The sequence below is a fragment of the Phoxinus phoxinus genome (assembly GCF_949152265.1).
Source record: "Phoxinus phoxinus genome assembly, chromosome: 25".
In the NCBI taxonomy this organism is placed as follows: domain Eukaryota; kingdom Metazoa; phylum Chordata; class Actinopteri; order Cypriniformes; family Leuciscidae; genus Phoxinus; species Phoxinus phoxinus.
This window is the reverse complement of record NC_136900.1, coordinates 24,598,236-24,625,397: the sequence shown is the minus strand read 5'-3', so window position 1 is coordinate 24,625,397 and position 27,162 is coordinate 24,598,236. Positions and strand designations below refer to the sequence as shown.

At 37.1% G+C, this 27,162-nt stretch overlaps 1 protein-coding gene across 1 annotated transcript in view; it reads left to right on the top strand.

The window, feature by feature from the left end:
- Positions 1 to 26,809, top strand: part of prtgb (protogenin homolog b (Gallus gallus)) — a gene marked incomplete at both ends in the record, with an annotated part of 36,456 nt that extends 9,647 nt beyond the window's left edge. Inside the window, 16 exons of the mRNA XM_079604402.1 lie at positions 700 to 833; positions 916 to 1,212; positions 1,323 to 1,482; positions 3,799 to 4,046; positions 6,649 to 6,813; positions 7,376 to 7,690; positions 9,680 to 9,865; positions 12,576 to 12,671; positions 14,464 to 14,650; positions 14,739 to 14,866; positions 15,959 to 16,129; positions 22,458 to 22,637; positions 23,668 to 23,791; positions 24,498 to 24,630; positions 25,250 to 25,357; positions 26,654 to 26,809. Coding sequence (XP_079460528.1) covers positions 700 to 833; positions 916 to 1,212; positions 1,323 to 1,482; positions 3,799 to 4,046; positions 6,649 to 6,813; positions 7,376 to 7,690; positions 9,680 to 9,865; positions 12,576 to 12,671; positions 14,464 to 14,650; positions 14,739 to 14,866; positions 15,959 to 16,129; positions 22,458 to 22,637; positions 23,668 to 23,791; positions 24,498 to 24,630; positions 25,250 to 25,357; positions 26,654 to 26,809 — 2,788 coding nt within the window. The remainder of the gene's footprint in view (positions 1 to 699; positions 834 to 915; positions 1,213 to 1,322; positions 1,483 to 3,798; positions 4,047 to 6,648; positions 6,814 to 7,375; positions 7,691 to 9,679; positions 9,866 to 12,575; positions 12,672 to 14,463; positions 14,651 to 14,738; positions 14,867 to 15,958; positions 16,130 to 22,457; positions 22,638 to 23,667; positions 23,792 to 24,497; positions 24,631 to 25,249; positions 25,358 to 26,653) is intronic.
- Positions 26,810 to 27,162: the final 353 nt, after the last annotated feature.

Genomic DNA, 27,162 nt, shown 5'->3' with positions numbered 1-27,162 from the left:
AAGAGTCCAAATTATTTTGTAACACACAAATTTTGTTAAAAATAAAATTAGTTTTACAGTAAACGTAAAAGTGCTTTCACTTCTGCATTAATCTGAAGTGTCTTCTTTAAAATTCATAAACTACAATAATGTATTTTCACATCTATGGTCAAAAAAGGGGGATGACAGTTAATAGGTTAAAATAATCAGAAGCAGAATTAATATAAAATTAAGATTATTAGTAAATATATTTTATATAAATATATTGAATTGAATCTACTGGATTAAAGTGGTCAAGATTATTATTATTTTGTAAATATGGTACATTGAAAAAAATAGTAACCTAAAAATGGTAACATTTAAATGAACTACTAGTTAAAATTATTCAAGTCAAACATATTATTTAACATCACTGAATAAACCTAAATACTTTCATTTATACCAACAAAATAACTTTTTATGAAAAATTGCATTGTAAGTTGCTTTGGATAAAAACATCTGCTAAATGGATAAATGTACATTTTGTACCAGCTAATGACTTAAAAAACAGCTTGGACTGGATAGAAACCATGTAAAACCAGCTATCAAGCAGCTCTGTGCACTGAATATGCTAATCTGATCTGATGTTTATGAGTGTTATGAGTTTATGCTCATAGTGTACTAGCATACTGAAAGCCCTCGGGTTGAGTTACTCATTAAACATGTTTGTGTGTGTCTCAGAATCACCGTTTTGCCAAATGGAGTGCTGCATATCCGCGACGTGACAATGAAGGATGCTGGGAATTATCGCTGCTATGCAACAAACACGGCCAGTCGAGTCACGAGCCGAGAGGCCGAGCTGTCCATCATCCCAGGTGTGTGTTTGTGTGAGCATGAACCGTGATCATTATCAGAGGAATAAAGAGAGCATTATAATCGTCTGCGTTCTCTGTCCAGCGGCGGGTCCCAGGCCGCTCATGAAACCACACATCCTCGCTGGACCTCAGAACATCAGCGCCGCTCTGCATCAGTCTGTGGTTCTGGAGTGTCTGGCGGAGGGAAACCCTCGGCCGCTGGTGTCCTGGAGCCGGGCCGACTCGAAACCCATAGACGTGTTCGGAGCCAGGGTTCTGGGAAACGGGAACCTGGTCATCTCAGCCGTTAAAGCCCAGCACAGCGGCACGTACCTGTGCCGCGCCACGACCCCGGGCACACGCAACTACACCACAGCGGCCGGGAACCTCACCGTACTCGGTAAGAGACGTTTGACGGAACGAAGCGTCGTAAACACTTCTGAAGGACCTCAAGAAAAATAACCATAAAACTTTATAGTGTTCTCACAGTTCCCACTCATTTTTTTGCAGTTCCTCCGACTCTGCTGGAGAAACCGGAGAGTCAGACGCGGCCCAGAGCCGGCACGGCCCGGTTCAGCTGCCAGGCCGACGGCACGCCAGCGCCACACATCACCTGGTTCAAGAACGGTCAGGTGGTCCACTCCAACGGGCGCACCAAGATGTACAACAGGTACCGTTGTGGTTTCTCTCTTTAGTGAAAAATCACTTCTTAGGATCTTTGATGCCAGAATTATTAGACTTTATTTTACAACAAAGCCAGTATTTTTGTCTTGTTTCCAGTCCAAATATCTAAAAATACTTCAGGCGAGACACAGCAGGCAAAAACATCGTTTTTTTTTCACTGGTCAATTTTGAGATTTTGGGCTATTTGTCTTCAATAACATGTCTTCTTTCAGACTTGTGGTGAGAAAAAGTCCAAAATACACATTTAGGTCTTTATTTTACTAACTTTGTCTATTTGCGTCTGTAGATTTCCCCGAAATTCAACAAAAGTTGTCGTTCTAAATCAACGCGCTGCTCCGCGATCTCTGTCTGCTTCCTTTAATCTCACACACCGCTGGAAAGCTCTCTCTCTCCTGTACAATGCTGTCGGATCCAAATATGGTCATTTCCTTTTAATCAGCAACCAATCGTGAAAGTACAATGGGCATTTAACTCTAAAAGCGAAATCTCATTGGCTGATGTCAATGTCTGACGCCGTGATTGGTTCAGATGCATCACGTGACGCGCTCTGACATTCAGATGTGTGTTTTTGACTGTTTTTCTGCTCAGTTGAAGGCCATAAATGCTGTGTTTATAAGTTTTGATGTGATTTAGGTGGTTTGTATTGTTGTTGCTAATGATTTGATAAGATATTGTGTCAGTAAATAGTTGTTTCCACTAAAAAAGTTTTTTTACATTACAAATCTTTAAATGCCTTTTTCTCAAAATGAGTTTTTTGTCATTCTCCAGTAGAAACATCTCAGCCGATGTACACCAAACTCTCCAGTTACACACTTAGCAGTATTCTGAAGATATGTTCAGAGGGATTTGTTAATAAATCATTCCTGGCCTGATTTATGTGAGATTTTAATAAAAAAATATGGCGAAAATCTATTTTTTAAGGCTATGGACAGTATATTTAGATTTCCTAGGTAATGAAAGCATATATCCTGAAATCCCTCTGAACATCTTGTGTGTAATCAAAATGAAAAAATAATTTTGCACCCGGCTTTATCATATGTTCAGATCTATCTACCGAAAATATATGCAAAATTGCGCATACATTTAATGAGAAAATGCCTAATTTGCATAATTAAACATACAAATTTCAAAAACTTGTAATACATTTTTTTTATGAACTTGTGTAAGTAATCAACTGAGGAAGTTTCATGGTGATGTCTATTATTTTAAAATTGTACCCTATTCACCTGTAGTGTCTCGCCTTAAATCAAGATGCATTTACTAAAGTAGTAAAATGCTATTAGATATTATGTCTGGTTTTCTGGGGGGAATTAATCAAAATGAAGTGAGTTTTTGCTTAAAACAAGCAAATTATTTCCCAATGGGATCAGAAAAATCAATCAATCAATCAAATTTTATTTTTATAGCGCCTTACAACAGCCAAAAGGTGCACAAGGCGCTTTCCATCAATAGACAACATAAAAACGGGAAAAACAAAACAAAACAAAACACAAATATTAGCCAGAGTCGGAGGTTACGTGTTAAAAGCTTGTCTGAACAGATGAGTTTTCAACTGCGATTTAAAAACACTCAACACGGTGATGCTTCGAAGAAGTGTTGGTAAAGCGTTCCACAGATTAGGGCCCTGGACAGCAAATGACCGGCCTCCAAACTTTTTATATTTAAATTTTGGAATGACCAGAGAGATATGTTCAGATGAGCGGAGAGTTCTGGATGGATGATAGACCGTTACTAAATCGGCGAGGTAGACCGGGGCCAGACCATTGATGGCCTTGAACACGAACAGCAGGACCTTATACTCCACCCTAAACCGTATTGGGAGCCAGTGGAGCGAGCGGAGGACGGGGGTGATGTGCGAGCGTTTGGAGGTGTTGGTGAGGAGACGTGCTGCCGCGTTTTGAACCAGTTGAAGCCGATTAAGAAGTGATTGATTAAGTCCAGTGTAGAGGGCATTACAGTAGTCTATCCTCGAGCTGATAAAGGCATGAATGACTTTTTCAAAAAAATTATATTGCTTCTGTTTGAATTAACATTATTTTTCTGACCCCATTGGCAGATAGTTTTGCTTGTTTTAAGCAAAAACTCAACTTCATTTTGATTAATTACCCCCAGAAAACCAGACATAATATCTAATGTCACTTTACTCATCTAGTAAATGCATCTTGATTTGAGAATTTTTAGATATTTGGACTTGAAATAAGACAAAAATACTGAGTAAGAAAAGCATTTTTGCAGTGTACAGACGAACACCTCTAGTAAACACCGTAACCTCTTCTGATAACGACATCTTCCTCTTCGTCAGTAAACTGGTGATCACTCAGATCATTCCGGAAGACGACGCCTTCTACCAGTGCCAGGCGGAGAACTCCCGCGGCTCGGTGGTGTCCACGGCCCGTCTCATCGTGGTTCTGTCGGAGGACCGTCCCAGCGCTCCACGACACGTCCACGCGGAAACCATCTCCAGCTCGGCCATCTTACTGGCGTGGGAGAGACCCCAGTACAACGCGGATAAAGTCATCGCTTACTCCATACACTACATGAAGTCTGAGGGTGAGCGTCTGAATGAAGCATGACGTGCCAAGCTGGCTCGTGCTGGGCTCTCATCCAGATACTGGTAGACCAAGAAAATGTTGCGGCTTAAAGTCAGAATTTAATGAGATTTCTGTTTTTTAAATGCATGTTATAGATGTAAACAATTCATCTGTGCATGTGTTTTTCTGACCTTGTAATGTTTCATCAAAATGTATGGAAGCTTGTTTCCGCCACAGAATAAAAAAGGTAATTGCGACTTTTTATTTCACAATTCTGACTTTTTATCTCAGATTTGTGTGATATAATGTCGCAATTGAGTTATAAAGTCAGAATTGAGTTTTAAAGTCAGAATTGCGTGATATAAAGTTCGAATTTTGAGTTATAAAGTCAGAATTGAGTTTTAAAGTCAGAATTGCGTGATATAAAGTTCGAATTTTGAGTTATAAAGTCAGAATTGAGTTATAAAGTCAGAATTGTGAGATATAAAGTCAGAATTGTGAGTTATAAAGTCAGAATTGCGTGATATAAAGTTAGAATTGTGAGTTATAAAGTCAGAATTGAGTTATAAAGTCAGAATTGTGTTATAAAGTCAGAATTGAGTTATAAAGTCAGAATTGTGTTATAAAGTCAGAATTGTGTTATAAAGTCAGAATTGAGTTATAAAGTCAGAATTTTGAGTTATAAAGTCAGAATTGCGTTATAAAGTCAGAATTGCGTGATATAAAGTTAGAATTGCGTGATATAAAGTCAGAATTGAGTTATAAAGTCAGAATTGAGTTATAAAGTCAGAATTGAGTTATAAAGTCAGAATTTTGAGTTATAAAGTCAGAATTGCGTGATATAAAGTTAGAATTGCGTGATATAAAGTCAGAATTGAGTTATAAAGTCAGAATTGAGTTATAAAGTCAGAATTGAGTTATAAAGTCCGAATTTTGAGTTATAAAGTCAGAATTGCGTGATATAAAGTTATAATTGTGAGTTATAAAGTCAGAATTGCGTTATAAAGTCAGAATTGCGTGATATAAAGTTAGAATTGCGTGATATAAAGTCAGAATTGCGTGATATAAAGTTAGAATTTTGAGTTATAAAGTCAGAATTGAGTTATAAAGTCAGAATTGAGTTATAAAGTCGGAATTGTGTTATAAAGTCAGAATTGCGTGATATAAAGTCGCAATTGAGTTATAAAGTCAGAATTGCGTTATAAAGTCAGAATTGCGTGATATAAAGTTAGAATTGCGTGATATAAAGTCAGAATTGCGTGATATAAAGTTAGAATTGCGTGATATAAAGTCAGAATTGCGTGATATAAAGTTAGAATTGCGTGATATAAAGTCAGAATTGCCTGATATAAAGTTAGAATTGTGAGTTATAAAGTCAGAATTGCGTTATAAAGTCAGAATTGCGTGATATAAAGTTAGAATTGCGTGATATAAAGTCAGAATTGCGTGATATAAAGTTAGAATTTTGAGTTATAAAGTCAGAATTGTGTTATAAAGTCAGAATTGAGTTATAAAGTCGGAATTGTGTTATAAAGTCAGAATTGCGTGATATAAAGTCGCAATTGAGTTATAAAGTCAGAATTGCGTTATAAAGTCAGAATTGAGATATAAAGTCAGAATTGCGTGATATAAAGTTAGAATTTTGAATTATAAAGTCAGAATTGAGTTATAAAGTCAGAATTGAGTTATAAAGTCGGAATTGTGTTATAAAGTCAGAATTGCGTGATATAAAGTCGCAATTGAGTTATAAAGTCAGAATTGCGTTATAAAGTCAGAATTGCGTGATATAAAGTTAGAATTGCGTGATATAAAGTCAGAATTGCGTGATATAAAGTTAGAATTGCGTGATATAAAGTCAGAATTGCGTGATATAAAGTTAGAATTGTGAGTTATAAAGTCAGAATTGCGTTATAAAGTCAGAATTGCGTGATATAAAGTTAGAATTGCGTGATATAAAGTCAGAATTGCATGATATAAAGTTAGAATTTTGAGTTATAAAGTCAGAATTGTGTTATAAAGTCAGAATTGAGTTATAAAGTCGGAATTGTGTTATAAAGTCAGAATTGCGTGATATAAAGTCGCAATTGAGTTATAAAGTCAGAATTGCGTTATAAAGTCAGAATTGAGATATAAAGTCAGAATTGCGTGATATAAAGTTAGAATTTTGAATTATAAAGTCAGAATTGAGTTATAAAGTCAGAATTGAGTTATAAAGTCGCAATTGCGACTTTATATCATGCAATTCTGACTTTATATATCTCAATTGTGTTATAAAGTCAAGTCAGAAATGTGAGATGTAAACTCGTAATTGTGAGATAAAAAGTTGCAATTATCTTTAAAAAAAAAAAAATTCTGTGGCGGAAACAAGCTTTGATAAAAGTCTCATATCTGGACGGGACCTTCCGCTGAAACATCAGACTTCTCTCTGCACTGCAAACAATTATTTTCTTCCTCCTTTTTTTTCTAAAATTAAATTTTTTAGATCAAGATACATTTACTTGAGAAGAAAAATTACTTAATATATTAAGAAAAAAATAACCAAAAATGAAGTGAGTTTATGCTTAAAATAAGAACAAATATCTGTCATACATTTTCATGAGAATACCTTACTGTACACTCAGGTCTAAACAACGAGGAATATCAGGCCGTGATCGGGAACGACACGACAAGCCACATCGTGGACGACCTGGAGCCGGCGCGAAACTACACGTTTTATATTGTGGCGTACATGCCGATGGGTGCCAGTCGCATGTCGGAGCAGGTCACGCAGCACACGCTGGAGGACGGTGAGTCCACCAATCCCACAATGCACTACAGTACATCTGCCACCGTACTACATAATAGAAGCTGAGATTCATTAAAAAAAATGAAGAAAAAAAAATTAATTAGGAAAAAAATGTATAGCAACAAAATAAAATGTTTTTGTAAACTCAGAATTCCGAGAAAAACAGTTAAAAAATGCAAGATGTACATTTTAGTCAAAACTGTGAGATAAAAAGGTTTTACGTTTCGGAATTCAGTTTTTTTTTTTTTAGAAATCCAGGGGTTTTTTTAAACTCAGAATTCTTTTTTATATTTTTTTTCTCAGAATTCCGTTTTTTTTTTTTTACTCAGAATTCCGTTTTTTTTTTTTTTTTTTTTTCATAATTCCATTTTCTGTAAGCTTAGAATTCCGTTTTTGTAAAAAAAAAAAAATTCCTAGTGTTTGTAAATCCCGTTATTTAACCTAACTCAAACCTAATACTCTAATGAGAGTTAGTTGGCATGTAGCTGCATAGTGGACTATGGAAATAAACTATAGCCTCAAATCTTTCCCATAAAGTGTTTTATCTCTGTGTTTGTCCCTAGTGCCCCTCCGTACCCCTGAGCTGAGCCTGACGAGTCGCAGCCCGACTGATATCCTGGTGTCCTGGCAGCCTCTGTCCCCTAAACTGAGCCGCGGGCGAGTGTCCGCGTACCGCCTGTCCCACCGCACGGCCTCGGACGACACGCTGACCTCCGTGGAGCTGCCGGTGCCGGGCCAGAACTGCACCCGGTTCCTCCTGCAGGGTCTGCGGCCCGACACCATCTACCTGATCCGCATGTCCGCCGCGACCCGCGTGGGCTGGAGCCAGCCGTCCGCCTGGAGCTCGCACCGCACGCCCAAAACATCCAGCGCCACAGGTGACCGCGCAACTGTCCCATAACCACCGCTGGGTCACGCTTTTTGGTTTGTCTTAGGTTCTGGAAGCGCTGCACTACAGCAGGCGACACTTCAAGTGGGTCAAAAGAGTTCATCAAAGTCCTCCTAAGACAAGAACGGGTGTTGTTCAAAACTCATGCACACGGCACTCAGTGTTTTTGTCTCGTTTCCAGTCCAAATATCAAACATTTCTTAAATCAAGAAGCATTTACTAGAAGAGTAAAATTACAAGATATCTTGTTTTCTGGGGAAATAAAAAAAAATTAAGTGAGTTTTTGCTTTAAAAAAGCAAAATGATCTGCCAATGCGGTCAGAAAAATAATGTTAATTCAAACAGAAACAAGATTATTTTTCTGACCCTATTGGCATAAAAACTCAATTTTGATTAATTCCCCCGGAAAACAGGACATAATATCTTATATCATTATACTCATCTAGTAAATGCATCTTGATTTGAGAATTTTTGGATATTTGGACTGGAAACAAGACAAACATACTGAGTAAGAAAAGCATGTTTTGCAGTGCTGGATGACAGGATTTTGTTTGAATAATATATATATATATATTTGCTTCTTTTTTTTTTTAGCAAAAACTCACTTAATTTGTATTTTTTCCCCCAGAAAACAAGACTTAATATCTTGTAATTTTGCTACTTTAGTAAATGCTTCTTGATTTAAGAAATGTTTGGATATTTGGACTGTAAACAAGACAAAAACACTGAGTAAGAAAAGCATTGTTTGCAGTGCTGGGTTTGAAATTAACTTTTTCACTTCATTTTTAAGGTACCGGCCATTCAGAACTTCTACTAGCCAACATACACTCTAACAAATGCTGGGTTGTTTTTACCCAATTTTGGGTCAAATATGGACAAAGCCAAACATTGGATCAAAAATGCAATTTAAAAATGTAACCCAATGGTTGGGTTTGTCCATATTTGACCCAAAATTGGGTTAAAACAACCCAGCATTTTTTAGAGTGTATATATATATATATATTATTCAAACAAAACCCTGTTCCTCCTTCCTCCTCCATCCTCGTCATACTTTAGTAAATCCATCTTGATTTAGGAATTCTTAGATATTTGGACTGGAAACAAGACAAAAATACTGAGTAAGAAAAGCATTTTTTTGACTGGCTTTGTTCCGGCGTTTATGTCGTTACTCGATGACCTTTGACCCCGGCTGTCAGTTAGGAGCTGAGGGTCGGCTCAGTTTCGGGTCATAAAGGGAACGCTCCTGAGGAATGGCCTCTGTTCTGCTGGATGTTTGCTCAAGCGGATCTGCCATGTGTAGTTGGACAGACGGAGAGGGATTCTCAACAATCTTTTATTGAACTCATTAACACTTTAATAATTGAAACGGTCTTGAATCGATGGCAGAACTTCACTGGTCAAGATGCATCATCGAAACTGATGTTATTTATTCATCGTTAACCGTACTCTCTCTTAAAAATAAAGCTTTTTGCTGGAAAAAAAAATGTAAATAAGGTTTTAGCTTTCTGCTTTTTACTGGGAAATATATTTTGTCATTTTCCTAGAAAAGTTCTACTTTTTAAATGGAAAGTAAATCGTAATTCACTTAAAACACATTTTTTTAAAGAAAGTTTGATTAGAATTTCGATATATGTATAAACGTTATTAGCTTTCTAATTTTTACTGGGAAATACATTGTGTAATTTTCCTAGAAAATTTATACTTTTTAAAGGGAAAATCAATCATAATTCAATTAACTTAATTTTTAAAAAAATAAAAAATGTATATTTGTTATTTTTACATCGTTAACTTAAACTCTCTTTAAAAAAAATTAAGCTTTTCGCAGCCACAATAGCAGTGCTGTTTTATTAGTACCATAGACTTGGCAAAAATACCATAGAGTTCTATTAATGTTTTGCAGAAAAATGTGTTTATGTCTGTAATTTGTGCACACGTTGATTTAATGAGTGTGTGTGTGTGTGTGTGTGTGTGTCCTCAGTGCCTCCCGCCCCAAACCTTGAGCTCGAACCCCTGAACTGCACATCCGTGACGATCCGCTGGCATCCGACTCCCAGTGACGCGGTCATCCAGGGATTCAAGCTCTGTTTCCACCCTGACGGCCAATCAGAGGGCTCCATTCTGCAGCTGCCCCCCCAACACCACCAGCACACCATCACAGGCCTCAGTGAGTCACACACACACGGGCTTATCTGGGAAATAAGCAGATTTACTCATTTACTAAATTATTATGAGAAACATTTTCTTAGAAAATTTCACATTTCTTATAATGGAAATAAATATTAATTCAATGAATAAAATGCACACAAAAAAAAAAACACTTTTGCCTAATTTTACGTAGAAAAAAAATCTAAATTCACTTAAAACTAATGAGTCACTTGATTATAATTTCCAGATAGAAATGTTTGAGCTGAAATGAAAATATATTTTATATTATAAATTATAATTATTATCTGCCAATGGGGTAAGCAAAAAAATCTGAATTCGAATGGAAACCCCATTGGCAGATAATTTTGCTTGTTTTAAGCAAAAATTACTTAAATTACTTTCTTTTTATCTTAAAACAAAATAGAATTTCTTATGTCATTTTACTTCTCTAGTAAATGCTTCTTGATTTAAGAATTTTTAGATATTTGGACTGGAAACAAAACAAAAATACTAAGTAAGAAAAGCATTTTTTGCAGTGTATATATTTAATTCCCTTAATTCACTTTAAAACTTAATATTTTTTAAATAATATTTTTGAGTTGTTTGTTTGATTAGGATTCCCATAAACAACATTTTACCTTTCTAATTTTTACTGGAAAAAAAAATCGAATTTTTTTTAGGAAATTGTAAATGTGAAATACATTTTTATTCAATGCAAAAAAACAACAACACTTTTGCTTAATTTTAGGTATCCTGCAACTAATATAATAATAAAAAACTCAAGTAATTTGTGAGTAATTGGATTTAGGATTTCAATAGAGAACATTTTGCCTTTCTATTTTGTTTACTTGGAAATAAACAAATATTATTTCCTAGATATTTTTCATATTAAGCTCGGATATAAAAATGTAAAGTGTATTTTGCCTAATATTAAGTTGCCTGCGACTAATATAAAAAACATCTAATCTAAATGAGCTGCTTAAAACAACTAGATAATCTAAAACGAGGAATCTGCCTGCATCATTTCATCAAGTGTGCATGAAAATGCACAAGTCAAGCTTTCTCTGAAACATAACCCTGGGAATGAAATATTGCACATGTTCTTTGAGCATCTTCCCCATCGTGAGCATCTGATCGACAGAGAATCCCAGTTTGATCAATAATGACCTTCCTCCGCTCGGCTGTCCTGTGCGCCAGGGCTTTGGAATATCCCCTCAGGGTCAAAGGTCACACCCCAGATGTCTCCTTCCAGTTTTCCCATGCTTCTCCGTCTATTGTGCCTGGGTTTAAGGTCGGCCAAAAGCCCGTGAGAGCGACCCTCTACAGCTGGACACAAAGGATTCTGGGATTGAACTGGGCAGAAGTGACCCGAGAGCAGAGAACTGGACCAAAGGCTTTTAGAGGCGATGCAAATTTTAAGTTCAATGTCCCGATGGAGTGAGTTCTGTCTGAATTGGTTAGGGTTTTGCTTAACTAATAAATAATAATCATTTTTAAAAATTATTTATATAGCGCCTTTCATGAGCTCAAGGTTTCTTTTCAAGAAATGGAAAGCAATAAAAAAATAAAAAAAAATAATATAAAACATTACAAGATAAAAAAACAGAACTAAAGCAACAGGACAGAACAAAAAGAAGCAAGGATACACACACACACACACACACACACATATATATATATTAAGCAACATTATAGAGTTAAAGATCAGAAACAGTAATATTGTGAAAAATGTGAGTTTTCAGCTGCGTTTTAAGGTCTGAAAGTCACACTATTCAATTAAAACGTCACTTAAAAACATCTGAGAAATTTAAACAGGACTTTCATGTGAACATGTTTTAGCTTTATCATTTTGACTGGGAAATACATTGTGTAATTTTCCTAGAAAATGTCTACTTTTTAAAGGGAAAGTAAATATTAATTCACTTAAATCACAATTATTAAAAAAAAAAAAAGTTTGTGCGTAATTTGATTAGGAATTCCAAATGTTTTACTTTTTTACTGGGAAATAAATCATTTTTCAAATATCTTAGAAAATTAAATTAAATTTGTATACAAATTTGTATACTCTATATATACAACTTGAATAGGATGTATATATAGATAGAGACATTATACCGTTCTTATTTTTTCATGGGAAATAAAAACATTTTCTTAGAAAATATCTAATTTTGAAATGGGAAATATTAATTTACTCACTCAACTTAAATCCATTAGTAACTTGATAAGGGATTTCCATATAGATAAAAAACTATTTCTTTCTAATTTTTTTACTGATGGAAAAACCATAGAATTATCGTGGAAAAGAATTTTGGAATGACATAATTTTTTTTAGTTTTCTCAGAATGTAAAGATCTAAACAGCGTTATCTCTAAGCCCGTTTCCTCCTAACTAGTTGAGCATAAAGTTTTATCCCGGTCCGGCCCCCGACCTCAGGTCATAAAGCTCTCGTCCCGGGAGACTGTGAAGGTGACCTCCGACCTCTGACCTCTCGACCTTTAGAGGCGTAACCCCCCCCCCCGTCTAAATCTGTGCATTCAGACTTGGGAGTGTGTTAGCCAAACATTGCAGATTCATAATGTAATGAAAATGCACACATAGCATAAACATTTGCATGCTTTCACATGTGACTTTTTTAGGTACTGTAGTAAACCATAGTACACTTTCATACGGGTAGTTTTTAACTCTTTGAGACCCTTAAATAATTGATTATGCTTTATGTTGTTCTTCAGACCCCAGAGTGAAGTACCATGTGAAGCTGCTAGCGGTCAGTGCTAATGGAGACGGCTATCAGGCCCACCAAACGGTCAACACTCCTGGATGTCCTTGTAAGTGTTCATTTTAATTTTATTGAATTTAAACTTAAAAAATTGAACGCTGAATCATGTGGGATTTGTATTCAATCAATATTTAACTAGAAAAGCGTCGTTTGTTAAGCCAATCTTTCATTGTTAGCGTGAAAAACAGATAAGCTAACATACTGCCGAGTGCTAAAGGAATATTTACTCTTGTGCACTTATAGTGTACTTCAAATATTAAAAGTGTATTTAAGATTCATGCCATTGCAGATAATATGATATTAATTAAATAAAGAGTACACTGTCATGCACTTTTAGAAACGTCAAAGTCAAAAGGTTAATTAAAAAAATTAGTTTTAATAATCTTTTGTCATACACTTATTTTGATGTGTTGACTAACATATAAACACATGTAAAGTACGTGATTATAATTTTAACTGTATGTGTGTTATACAATATTACATTTAAAGTCAGTTTTAAATGTACATAATTGCAACTTCATCATTACAAATGTGTTGTTATAAATGTATTTAAATACAGGTTTCAATAGAAATGATATTATGTTGTAGTTTACCATAAATGCTTCTCATTCTGCAGTTCAGGTTAAACATTTCAAAGACTATAGAATAATTATGAAATTACATATATTAAAGATATACTTGGGTCAAAAAGCACAAGTTCAACTAATTGCATGTAATATCAATTGAAACTACTACAATTTAATTTATTTGTAAACAACATGCAATTAAATGTCTGAAAACATTACATTAAATTCTCACTTATGTGGTGTTTTTAATACGGAAGCCCTGAACCGCAAAGTAAAAAAAAAAAAATCTGTACCCAAAAATAAGATTCTGTGGAAAACAATAATAATTATGTGAAAAATAAAAAATTCTGTGAAAAATAAAATTTGAGCATTTCCAGATTAAAGTTGAAATATTTTGAGATTAAAGTCTTCTACGGAAGTCTGTATTCTCGTAATGTTTCGACTTTATTCTCGAAATATTTCTACTTTAATCTCGAAATATTTCTACTTTATTCTCGAAATATTTCTACTTTATTCTCGAAATATTTCTACTTTATTCTCAAAATATTTAGACTTTATTCTCGAAATATTTCGACTTTAATCTCGAAGTATTTCTACTTTATTCTCTAAATATTTTGACTTTAATCTCGAAATATTTCTACTTTATTCTCTAAATATTTAGACTTTAATCTTGAAATATTTCTACTTTATTCTTGAAATATTTAGACTTTAATCTCGAAATATTTCTACTTTATTCTTGAAATATTTAGACTTTAATCTCAAAATATTTCTACTTTATTCTCGAAATATTTCTACTTTATTCTCGAAATATTTTGACTTTAATCTCGAAATATTTCTACTTTATTCTTGAAATATTTTGACTTTAATCTCAAAATATTTCTACTTTATTCTCGAAATATTTCTACTTTATTCTCGAAATATTTTGACTTTAATCTCAAAATATTTCTACTTTATTCTTGAAATATTTTGACTTTAATCTCAAAATATTTCTACTTTATTCTCGAAATATTTTGACTTTAATCTCGAAATATTTCTACTTTATTCTTGAAATATTTTGACTTTAATCTCAAAATATTTCTACTTTATTCTCGAAATATTTAGACTTTAATCTTGAAATATTTCTACTTTATTCTTGAAATATTTTGACTTTAATCTTGAAGTATGAGTAAGAGGAGAGAGAATATACAGTTTGTACAGTAGAAAAACCATAACTTTCAATATGCCTATGGAATGTCCTCACAAGTAGCAAAACAAACCTGTGTGTGTGTGTGTCAGCCGCACCGAACCGCCGTCTGGCCGCCCTGCCGCCGCCCGACCGCGTCCAGGCCGCCGCCAGCAGCTCGTCATCGGTGAGTCTGAGTTGGGGTCGTCCTGCGTTCAGTTCTGGGAGAGCCGTCAGCTACTCCATCCGCTACGGGCCCGCGAGTCCCTCCGACGCCGGCGCCGTACGCTACGCCCAGACGTGAGTGCCCGCGCCTCAACAAACCCTTCACATCAACAGGCCTTCAGCTTCTGGATCCAGATGTCAGATGTGTGTTCTCTCTCTTCAGAACTGAGCAAACCGTCACGCTGTCCGCTCTCCGGGCCAACACTCGCTATGAGTTTGCGGTGCGTCTTCATATGGATCAGATGTCCAGTCCCTGGAGCGCTAGCGTCTATCAGAAGACTCCGCTGGAAGGTAGCGGCTAGAAACTAGCATTACTCTATTTGATTATATATTTTAAGTCTGTTAAAGCAAAGTACTAAAGAGATAAAGATTAGTGTGCACTCATATTTAAGATTTACTACATTTAAGATTCATTTATTTGAATTGCATTTGAAATCTAATGAAATGTTAAATATTACATATTTTTAAATATTCATATTATATTTTATTTAATTACCAACTTCCTCTCAGATGTTTCTTTCCCCAAATTCATTTTGAGTAATAAAAATAAACAATTGTTTTGTTCAGATTGCTTTCGTTGCTCTAGAGATGTAATATATTATATAACCAAAAACAATAAGTATATTTATTAAATATTATATTATTATCATTTATAGGTATATCATATTTCATTATATTTTAATATAATCACCCTACACTCAAAAATATTTAGGCCTAAATTAAAGATTAATGTATTTGTATTGCATATAAAATTATTATATTATAATGTTATATTATGTTATGTTATATTATAATTTATAGGTATAGAATATTTAATTACATTTTAATATAATCACTATACACTCAAAAACATTTAGGCCTAAATTAAAGATTAATGTATTTGTATTGCATATACAATTATTATATTATATTATAATGTTAAATTATGTTATATTATAATTTATAGGTATATCATATTTCATTATATTTTGATATAATCACCCTCCACCAAACATATTTAGGCCTAAATTGAAAAATGTATGTAATTGTATTGCATATACAATTATTATATTATATTATAATGTTATAACATTATATTATAATGTTATAATATTTCATTATATAGGTATATAATATTTCATTATATAGGTATATAATATTTCATTATATAGGTATATAATATTTCATTATCATCAGCATAAATATTTTCAAAATTCATTTATTCAAATTGCTCAGAATTGTGAAAACCATTATTACAGAAATCTGACCTGTTTCATTGACACATATGCATCACATTGAGTTCATTAGTTGGTGTTGAAGCTGTGAATGGAGCCACTGGATGGGATTTTAATGCAATTCAAAAGCATGATCTCACATCACTCCCTGTAAACCTGTGTCCCGCAGCCCTGCGGTCTCCGCCTCAGGCCGTGAGAGCGACTCTGATCGAGGACGGCACGGCGCTGGTGTCGTGGGATCCGCCGGATCAGCCGGATCTGTGTGTGACGCACTACACCGTCCTCTACGCCTCTCACAGCGCCGGCAGCGCCGGGGAATGGCAGGTTCTCCAGCGGGAAGGTGAGCAGAACACAACCAGAACTACTTCACGGGCCCTATTGTACCGCTCTGAAGCGCAAGTATCAAACGCGAAACGCAATCTCGGCGCTGTTTCTATTATACCGGTGGGATAAACGACTCTTGCGCCCGACGCAAATCTAAAATGTGTTGGTCTGAAGTCGCTTCATTACTCATAGGTGTGGTTTGGGCGTAACGTGAAATAAACCAATCAGAGCGTCCTATTACATTCCCTTTAAAGGATAATTCCGGTATTTAACACCTTGAGTCTATATTGTAGTTTGTTTTGGATGAACAAGAGTGGTGGACAATTTTTTGACAATGGTTCCTCTCTCGAATTTTTGACTATAAAAGAATTGGCCATGGACCCATTTAACATTGGAGTCAATGGGCATGTCCGAAAATGTCATTAAAACAGCCAATAATGTTCGTTTACAAAACTGTTAAACTCACCGAGTGATTAGTGGTGTTCGTTGATGTTCCAGAAACAAAAAGTGTTGCGAAATACAGTTTCTGTCGTGTTTTATTCGTCATTTTGTAAAATCCCATTGAATTCTGTTGAAGGACTGAGTGCTCGTTAATATAAATGCGCTACCGGAAACGGAAAGGGGGCTGTTTACATTTGGTCGATGTCGTCTTTTTGCTCGCTTCCGTTTCTCATAAGGCTAGCGAGCAGAGCAACTGTGCTCCGGGAGAGTAAGCCAAATAAACTAACAAAACCTTCATTAATTGTTACTTGTAATATGAAGTTGAACTCGACTGTGACCGTGAGTGTCCCGCGAGACATAAACATCGGTTATCGCCATCAAGTGGTCGGGAGTGTGCTAACGCTTCAGATTCAAATATTGAGCGGAAGTTACACGGTTGTGAAGTGTCTGAAAAAATAGTTCCACTATAGCAAAATAAACGGATTGGAATCATATATTGCGATCATATATCAACGAACACCACTAACCACTCGGTGAGTTTAACAGTTTTGTAAACGAACATTATTGGCTGTTTTAATGACATTTTCGGACATGCCCATTGACTCCAATGTTAAATGGGTCCATGGCCAATTCTTTTATAGTCAAAAACTCGAGAGAGGAACCATTGTCAAAAAAATTTTGTCCACCACTCTTGTTCATCCAAAACAAACTACAATATAGACTCAAGGTGTTAAATACCGGCGGATTGCTATTATAACGGCGGATTGCTATTATAACGGCGGATTGCTATTATAACGGCGGATTGCTATTATAACGGCGGATTGCTATTATAACGGCGGATCGCTATTATAACGGCGGATTGCTATTATAACGGCGGATCGCTATTATAACGGCGGATTGCTATTATAACGGCGGATCGCTATTATAACGGCGGATTGCTATTATAACGGCGGATTGCTATTATAACGGCGGATCGCTATTATAACGGCGGATCGCTATTATAACGGCGGATCGCTATTATAACGGCGGATCGCTATTATAATGGCGGATTGCTATTATAACGGCGGATCGCTATTATAACGGCGGATTGCTATTATAACGGTGGATCGCTATTATAACGGCGGATTGCTATTATAACGGCGGATCGCTATTATAACGGCGGATTGCTATTATAACGGTGGATCGCTATTATAACGGCGGATTGCTATTATAACGGCGGATTGCTATTATAACGGCGGATCGCTATTATAACGGCGGGTCGCTATTATAACGGCGGGTCGCTATTATAACGGCGGATCGCTATTATAACGGCGGATTGCTATTATAACGGCGGATCGCTATTATAACGGCGGATTGCTATTATAACGGCGGATCGCTATTATAACGGCGGATTGCTATTATAACGGCGGATTGCTATTATAACGGCGGATTGCTATTATAACGGCGGATCGCTATTATAACGGCGGATTGCTATTATAACGGCGGATCGCTATTATAACGGCGGATCGCTATTATAACGGCGGATTGCTATTATAACGGCGGATCGCTATTATAACGGCGGATCGCTATTATAACGGCGGATTGCTATTATAACGGCGGATCGCTATTATAACGGCGGATCGCTATTATAACGGCGGATTGCTATTATAACGGTGGATCGCTATTATAACGGCGGATTGCTATTATAACGGCGGATCGCTATTATAACGGCGGATTGCTATTATAACGGCGGATCGCTATTATAACGGCGGATCGCTATTATAACGGTGGATCGCTATTATAACGGCGGATTGCTATTATAACGGCGGATCGCTATTATAACGGCGGATTGCTATTATAATGGCGGATTGCTATTATAACGGTGGATCGCTATTATAACGGCGGATCGCTATTATAACGGCGGATTGCTATTATAACGGTGGATCGCTATTATAACGGCGGATTGCTATTATAACGGCGGATCGCTATTATAACGGCGGATCGCTATTATAACGGCGGATCGCTATTATAACGGCGGATCGCTATTATAACGGCGGATCGCTATTATAATGGCGGATTGCTATTATAACGGTGGATCGCTATTATAACGGCGGATCGCTATTATAACGGCGGATTGCTATTATAACGGTGGATCGCTATTATAACGGCGGATTGCTATTATAACGGCGGATCGCTATTATAACGGCGGATTGCTATTATAACGGCGGATTGCTAGTATAACGGCGGATTGCTATTATAACGGTGGATCGCTATTATAACGGTGGATCGCTATTATAACGGCGGATTGCTATTATAACGGCGGATCGCTATTATAACGGCGGATTGCTATTATAACGGCGGATTGCTATTATAACGGCGGATCGCTATTATAACGGCGGATCGCTATTATAACGGCGGATCGCTATTATAACGGCGGATTGCTATTATAACGGCGGATTGCTATTATAACGGTGGATTGCTATTATAACGGCGGATTGCTATTATAACGGCGGATTGCTATTATAACGGCGGATTGCTATTATAACGGAGGATCGCTATTATAACGGCGGATTGCTATTATAACGGCGGATTGCTATTATAACGGCGGATCGCTATTATAACGGCGGATCGCTATTATAACGGCGGATTGCTATTATAACGGTGGATCGCTATTATAACGGCGGATTGCTATTATAACGGCGGATCGCTATTATAACGGCGGATTGCTATTATAACGGCGGATCGCTATTATAACGGTGGATCGCTATTATAACGGTGGATCGCTATTATAACGGCGGATTGCTATTATAACGGCGGATTGCTATTATAACGGTGGATCGCTATTATAACGGTGGATCGCTATTATAACGGCGGATCGCTATTATAACGGTGGATCGCTATTATAACGGTGGATCGCTATTATAACGGCGGATTGCTATTATAACGGCGGATCGCTATTATAACGGCGGATTGCTATTATAACGGCGGATTGCTATTATAACGGCGGATCGCTATTATAACGGCGGATCGCTATTATAACGGCGGATCGCTATTATAACGGCGGATTGCTATTATAACGGCGGATTGCTATTATAACGGCGGATTGCTATTATAACGGTGGATTGCTATTATAACGGCGGATTGCTATTATAACGGCGGATTGCTATTATAACGGTGGATCGCTATTATAACGGCGGATTGCTATTATAACGGCGGATCGCTATTATAACGGCGGATTGCTATTATAACGGCGGATTGCTATTATAACGGCGGATCGCTATTATAACGGCGGATTGCTATTATAACGGCGGATTGCTATTATAACGGCGGATTGCTATTATAACGGCGGATCGCTATTATAACGGCGGATCGCTATTATAATGGCGGATTGCTATTATAACGGCGGATCGCTATTATAACGGCGGATTGCTATTATAATGGCGGATCGCTATTATAACGGCGGATTGCTATTATAACGGCGGATCGCTATCATAACGGCGGATTGCTATTATAACGGCGGATCGCTATTATAACGGTGGATTGCTATTATAACGGCGGATTGCTATTATAACGGTGGATCGCTATTATAACGGCGGATTGCTATTATAACGGCGGATTGCTATTATAACGGCGGATCGCTATTATAACGGCGGATCGATATTATAACGGCGGATCGCTATTATAACGGCGGATCGCTATTATAACGGCGGATCGCTATTATAACGGTGGATCGCTATTATAACGGCGGATCGCTATTATAACGGCGGATCGCTATTATAACGGTGGATTGCTATTATAACGGTGGATCGCTATTATAACGGTGGATTGCTATTATAACGGCGGATTGCTATTATAATGGCGGATTGCTATTATAACGGCGGATCGCTATTATAACGGCGGATCGCTATTATAATGGCGGATTGCTATTATAACGGCGGATCGCTATTATAACGGCGGATTGCTATTATAACGGTGGATCGCTATTATAACGGCGGATTGCTATTATAACGGCGGATCGCTATTATAACGGCGGATTGCTATTATAACGGCGGATCGCTATTATAACGGCGGATCGCTATTATAACGGCGGATCGCTATTATAACGGCGGATCGCTATTATAACGGCGGATCGCTATTATAACGGCGGATCGCTATTATAACGGCGGATCGCTATTATAACGGCGGATCGCTATTATAACGGTGGATCGCTATTATAACGGCGGATTGCTATTATAACGGCGGATTGCTATTATAACGGCGGATCGCTATTATAACGGCGGGTCGCTATTATAATGGTGGATTGCTATTATAACGGTGGATCGCTATTATAACGGTGGATCGCTATTATAACGGCGGATCGCTATTATAACGGCGGATCGCTATTATAACGGCGGATCGCTATTATAACGGCGGATTGCTATTATAACGGCGGATCGCTATTATAACGGCGGATTGCTATTATAACGGCGGATTGCTATTATAACGGCGGATCGCTATTATAACGGCGGATCGCTATTATAACGGCGGATTGCTATTATAACGGCGGATCGCTATTATAACGGCGGATCGCTATTATAATGGCGGATTGCTATTATAACGGCGGATTGCTATTATAACGGCGGATCGCTATTATAACGGCGGATTGCTATTATAACGGCGGATCGCTATTATAATGGCGGATTGCTATTATAACGGCGGATCGCTATTATAACGGCGGATCGCTATTATAATGGCGGATTGCTATTATAACGGCGGATCGCTATTATAACGGTGGATCGCTATTATAACGGCGGATCGCTATTATAACGGCGGATCGCTATTATAATGGCGGATTGCTATTATAACGGCGGATCGCTATTATAACGGCGGATTGCTATTATAACGGCGGATTGCTATTATAACGGCGGATCGCTATTATAACGGCGGATTGCTATTATAACGGCGGATCGCTATTATAACGGCGGATCGCTATTATAACGGCGGATTGCTATTATAACGGCGGATTGCTATTATAACGGCGGATTGCTATTATAACGGTGGATTGCTATTATAACGGCGGATCGCTATTATAACGGCGGGTCGCTATTATAATGGCGGATTGCTATTATAACGGCGGATCGCTATTATAACGGCGGGTCGCTATTATAATGGCGGATTGCTATTATAACGGTGGATCGCTATTATAACGGCGGATTGCTATTATAACGGCGGGTCGCTATTATAACGGCGGATTGCTATTATAATGGCGGATTGCTATTATAACGGCGGATCGCTATTATAACGGCGGATCGCTATTATAACGGCGGATCGCTATTATAACGGCGGGTTTGCCGGCGCACACCAGGAGCGGTTCACAGCCGAGGAAGCCGACGTTCTCGTCAGGGCCGTAAAACACAGAGAAGTGACATTGTATGAGGATGATGGAGAAACACACACACATCAGCTTCGGTTAAACAGGCGGATAATAATTTGGGTAAATGTGTAATCTAGATTTATTTTTTCATCTATTTTTTCACATCTTCACGGACACAACAATGATTTCCCTCGTGTGTTAATATTTCTCCTTGTAATAACGTATAATTTGAAGAAATGAAAACTGCTGCGTCTGTTTAGAAGAGAGAATCAAAGTGTGTGTGTTGTTCACACGCTACATAATGGCCAAGCACGCGTCCTTAAAATAGCATCTGACTAACGCGCGGCGCCTGAAACTGCAAAATATCACCAGGGAACGTTTGCGCCGGAACACACTCCTCTTTTCGCTGCATGTTAGTTGCATGTAATTATGCATAATGTACAGTTATTACTATGGTAAGTACATGTAACAAGGACACTGTAAAATAAAGTGTTACCATATTTTGTAATACACTATATCACTTAATTATCCGCCTCGTCTGATTGTTGCTGTGATTGGTCTCTCGCTCCAGCTGTGAACACGATGGCTCTTCTGGAGAAGCTGGAGTCGGGAAGCGTTTACCTGGTGAAGATCTCGGCCTCAAACCCTGCGGGAGACGGGCCGTTCTCCGGCACCGTGGAGCTGCGGGTCAGGCCTAGAGCTCACCAGGGGAAAAACCCACGGCACACCGACAACCACGCCGAGAAAACAGGTACAGATCCCTCTACTCCTATACAGCCCCTTTCACACCGCGCGCTGATCCCGGGAAATGGCCAGAGTGCTTCTGTGTGAACGCAAACACGCCGGCATCGATCCCGGGTTGGGGACCGAGTGACATTGCCGGGATCAGTCCCGGAACACACCCTGTGTGAACAGAAGCCAGGACCAATGGCGTAAGGTGTGTGTCGTAGTTGCGACTCTAGAAAGTTTGTGTTCGTCATCAACAAAGAAAGAACGGAAAAAAATCTGTAAACGGGAACGAAGCGGAGACCGGGAGCTCCTCACTATCCGCTGAAGCTGAGCGCGCTCGCCGGCTCTGTGGAGCGGGACGCGGTGCGCTAGTGTGTACGTCTCATCCTGACGTCACGTGTTTTTACGGGATCTTACCGGGATGTGTGTGAACGCACTCACAGATCCCGGAAAATCACTGGCAGTGTGAATGAACCAAAAATCAAACGATCCCGGGACACATTATCCATGTATTTTCCGGAATCTCTGTGTGAAAGGGGCTTATGTGTCACAAAACCAGTCACATGGGTCAATTTTATATAACATCATCTGAAAGCTGAATAAATAATCTCTCCATTGATGTGTGGTTTGTTAGGATAGGACAATATTTGGTCGAGATATGAATATTGAAAATCTGGAATCTGATGCAAAAAAATGTAAACATTGAGAAAATCTCCTTTAAAGTTGTGCATTTATGTTCACGATTGTGCTGCATTCACTCACAAAAATACATGTTTTATATATTTACGGTAGGACATTTACTAAATATCTTCATGGAACATGATCTTAATATCCTCATGATTTTTAGCATAAAAGAAAAATCTATAATTTTGACCCATACGATGTATAGTTGGATATCGCCACAGATATACCCGTGCGGCTCCAGACTGGGTTTGTGGTTCACGGTCATGTGACAATCTAAGTATAAGCCATGCAAGTCTGTCAGATGTAAATGAAGTGAACATTAATCACCTGCACTTTAACAAAACTGTGTTTTTGAATCATTCCTGCAGCGTTTATCGACGGGCTGTACCACATGGATGAGAAGTCCATGCCGGGCATCATCGCTGGCGTGTGCATCGCTCTGTCCTGCATCGTCCTCTGCGTCTTCATCCTCCTCACCAAGAGCGGCACGCGGTGCGTCTCCAGCGCTAGCCTACCGTACCCAACCAGATCGCTCTGCTGCTGTTGGAGATTAGCCATGCACAGATATGAACATTTTAGCCGATACCGATAACCGATAATTCTTTATATTTGAAAGCCGATAACCGATATATTTGAGTCACACCAACGAGTAATGATAATGAAAATTCAGCTTTGCATCAGGAATAAATTACATTTGAACACACAGTATATTCATGTAGATAAATTGTATTGATTTTTCACAATATTACTAGCGATTCACAGATATGAAAATTTTGGCCGATAACCGATAATTCTTTATATTTTAAAGCCGATAACCGATATATCGGCCGATTAATCTAAATCCAAATTTTTTTATAATTTTTGAGGGCCTGATTACAAAAAGTCTCATCATTAAAAGCCACGTCTCAAACACACAATTATAAAGTTCTCATTATAATGTTATGTAGCCGATATAACAGACTTTACTGTATTTTCCTTTTTTGAAGTGATTCCAATCATATTTAAAGTAATTTAAAACCATCATGTTGAACAGTGCGCATCTGAAGAGACTCAGCGGAAGGAAAAAATACATTATTTATCGGTTTTAATATATCGGCCAAATGTTCTAATGGGACGATAACATTAAAAATAAACATATATCGGCTGATACCGATACGGTGGCCGATATGTGACAGCCAGTGGTGATTTCTCTCCGCAGGAAAGCAGCTTCCTCGAAGATGATTGGACAGGTGAGGAATGAGGTCATGCACAGCGATGCGTCATCAGCCAATCAGCAGCAGGCGGCGACCGCAGAGATACCGATGATGAGGACACACTTCATTGATACTAAAGTAAGACTTACTTTATTTACCTATGCGTACATAGATTAGGTTTTAGGATTTTACATTTTGTTTTTTACTTCATCAGAATGGTACAAAGCTTGTTAAAGGGTTTAGCACTTGCAATGTAAAAAAAAAAAAATTACTTGTGCAACATCTCACTGAGAGATCATTTACTGAGATATCAACCTCAAATTATGAACAAAACTTGTTTAGATTTATGGCTTTGATTTTTAAGCAGATTTAGAGTAAAACATCTTTTGTAAAATATATATTTTGTATAAAAAAATTTTTAATAGTAAACAAAATGGTAAAGGTCTATAACGTTTTTTAAATGTGCTTTAAACTTTTTTTCACTTCACCAATAATCTGCCAAGTGTCTTCTTTAAAATGAGATCAAACTTAAGTATGATCCTCCAAAGCTTTCAAGATTTATGACAGTTTGAGTTGGAAATTTCATTTTCAGGTCTGTGCTCAAAAAGTTAATAAATGGATTATAAATACTGCATAAATATAATTAAGTGCCATAAAATCCCCTAAAAATTTATATATATATATATAATACTGACTTTAACACCGTTTTTGCAGCTTTACTGAGATTGATTTAAATACATGTTTTGCTTGTTTTCAGGGTGGAGCAAACCTCATGATGAGCCGAGCGGGACCCGTTACGAGTGACGCTCACGACAGACTGAGCAGAAGGAGCATCTTCAGCAACACTAATGCAAACAAGAGCACGGTGAGATCAATGTTTATGTGTATCAAACTTACATTTACATTACAGTCAACATCAAACATCGTTTTCCCAGTGTTGTTTTATAGTTTTGATCAATATTTTGAATTAGCCTTTATATTCTCAGTTTATTTTAATATTTAGTATAACTTTTATTCATTTTATGTGCTTCTGTCAATTTTATTAATTGTTGTTTTAGTTTTAGTTCAGGTTTAGTTTTTTTGGCCAAGGCAGCATTTCTAACTTTCATTTAGTTTAGTTTTTATCTAATATTTATATGTACATTTATTTTAGCTTTATTTAAAAAAAAATTTTTTAAATACGTTTTGTTAACAATTATAACCCTAATTGTGATGAATTTCTGAATTATACCTATTATTTATAGTTGTAATTAATATTTCACATTAGTCTTTATTTTTATACTTTCAATTCATTTTAATTTTGTTTAATTTTCATTAAAATGTTTTATGCGCTTCTGTCATTTTAGTTAGTTTTTTAAATAGTTTTATTAAGCTTTAACTTATTTTTATTCCAGTTTTTATTTATTTCCAGTAATTGAAGTGCTTCAACTTAAACGTATTTCCATTATTTGCAATTTAAATTTAATTTAGTAAAAGTTTTTCATTTATTTTAATTTATTTTCAGCTTTTTAGTTAACAATAATAACCCTTATTGTGATGCATTTCAGAATCAAACAGATTATTCAAACTGGCCATAATTGTGTCTTAATTAAATACACTCAACTTGTTACAATACGGTCTCATTTGTTAACATTATTTAATGCATGAACTCATAATAACTTAATAGTGGGCAATATATTTATACATCATTAATTAACCTTAGTTAATGTTAGTTCACAGTGCATTAACTAATATTAACAGCTTTTTGATTTTAAAAATGTATGTGAATGTTGAAATTAACACAAAGCTGTGAGAAGTATTGTTAATTATTTGCTAATGCAGTTAACTAATGAACGCTTATGTTTCCATAAAGCTAAAGTAAAGTCTATAACACCCTCCTTTAATTTTTTTGGTTCAAATATTAAAATATTCTATGACTCATTGAATTCAATCACTAGAAATAAGAAGTGTATAAAAATATCTCTTATATTGAAAAACATAATTTGTGGAATTTAATGTTTTACTCTAAGATCTGTTGTATGTTTTCCCCAATATCCATGTTCGATGTTAAATGTCATAATAAGCTTTTATGAAAGTTGAATACCAAAAAAGTTCTTGTTTCTGAAATCTCTGTTGTTGTGTTGTGATGATCTCTGAGGTCTGACATGTTTGTATTGCACAGAGTGATGACCTTGCTCGTGTTCATGCGGCGGAGAAGACGGTCCTGCATTACGAGGACGAGCAGATCCTCTTTCGGCCACTAGAGGAGCCGGAGACTCCGGAAACGCCTCTCACGAGGAGACAGAACATAAACGAGACGCCCCTGTCACTCATGTGATGTGAGGGGGCGTGGCCTGAGATTCCACGACCAATAGAGACAGAGCGCACTTTGGCCACGCCCACACCGGGGGAAAACAAGCCAACCGTCTCCGTTGAGTTAGCATTGAGTGAAGCCTACTCGTCATTTATGGCTAATAACAAAAAACAAAACAATGTCTGAAAGCTGCCGTGTGACGAGTGTACAGCAAACAAGCTGAACAACCCAGATATACGTGTTTATAAGCTGTCCACCACAAAAAACACAAAAGTGGAGACATGCGATGTCATATTACTAACTTACGCCACTGAGGGGAACGTTATCAGCGACAGGATAGCGTACCTTACAGAAATATAATATATAAAACTGACATT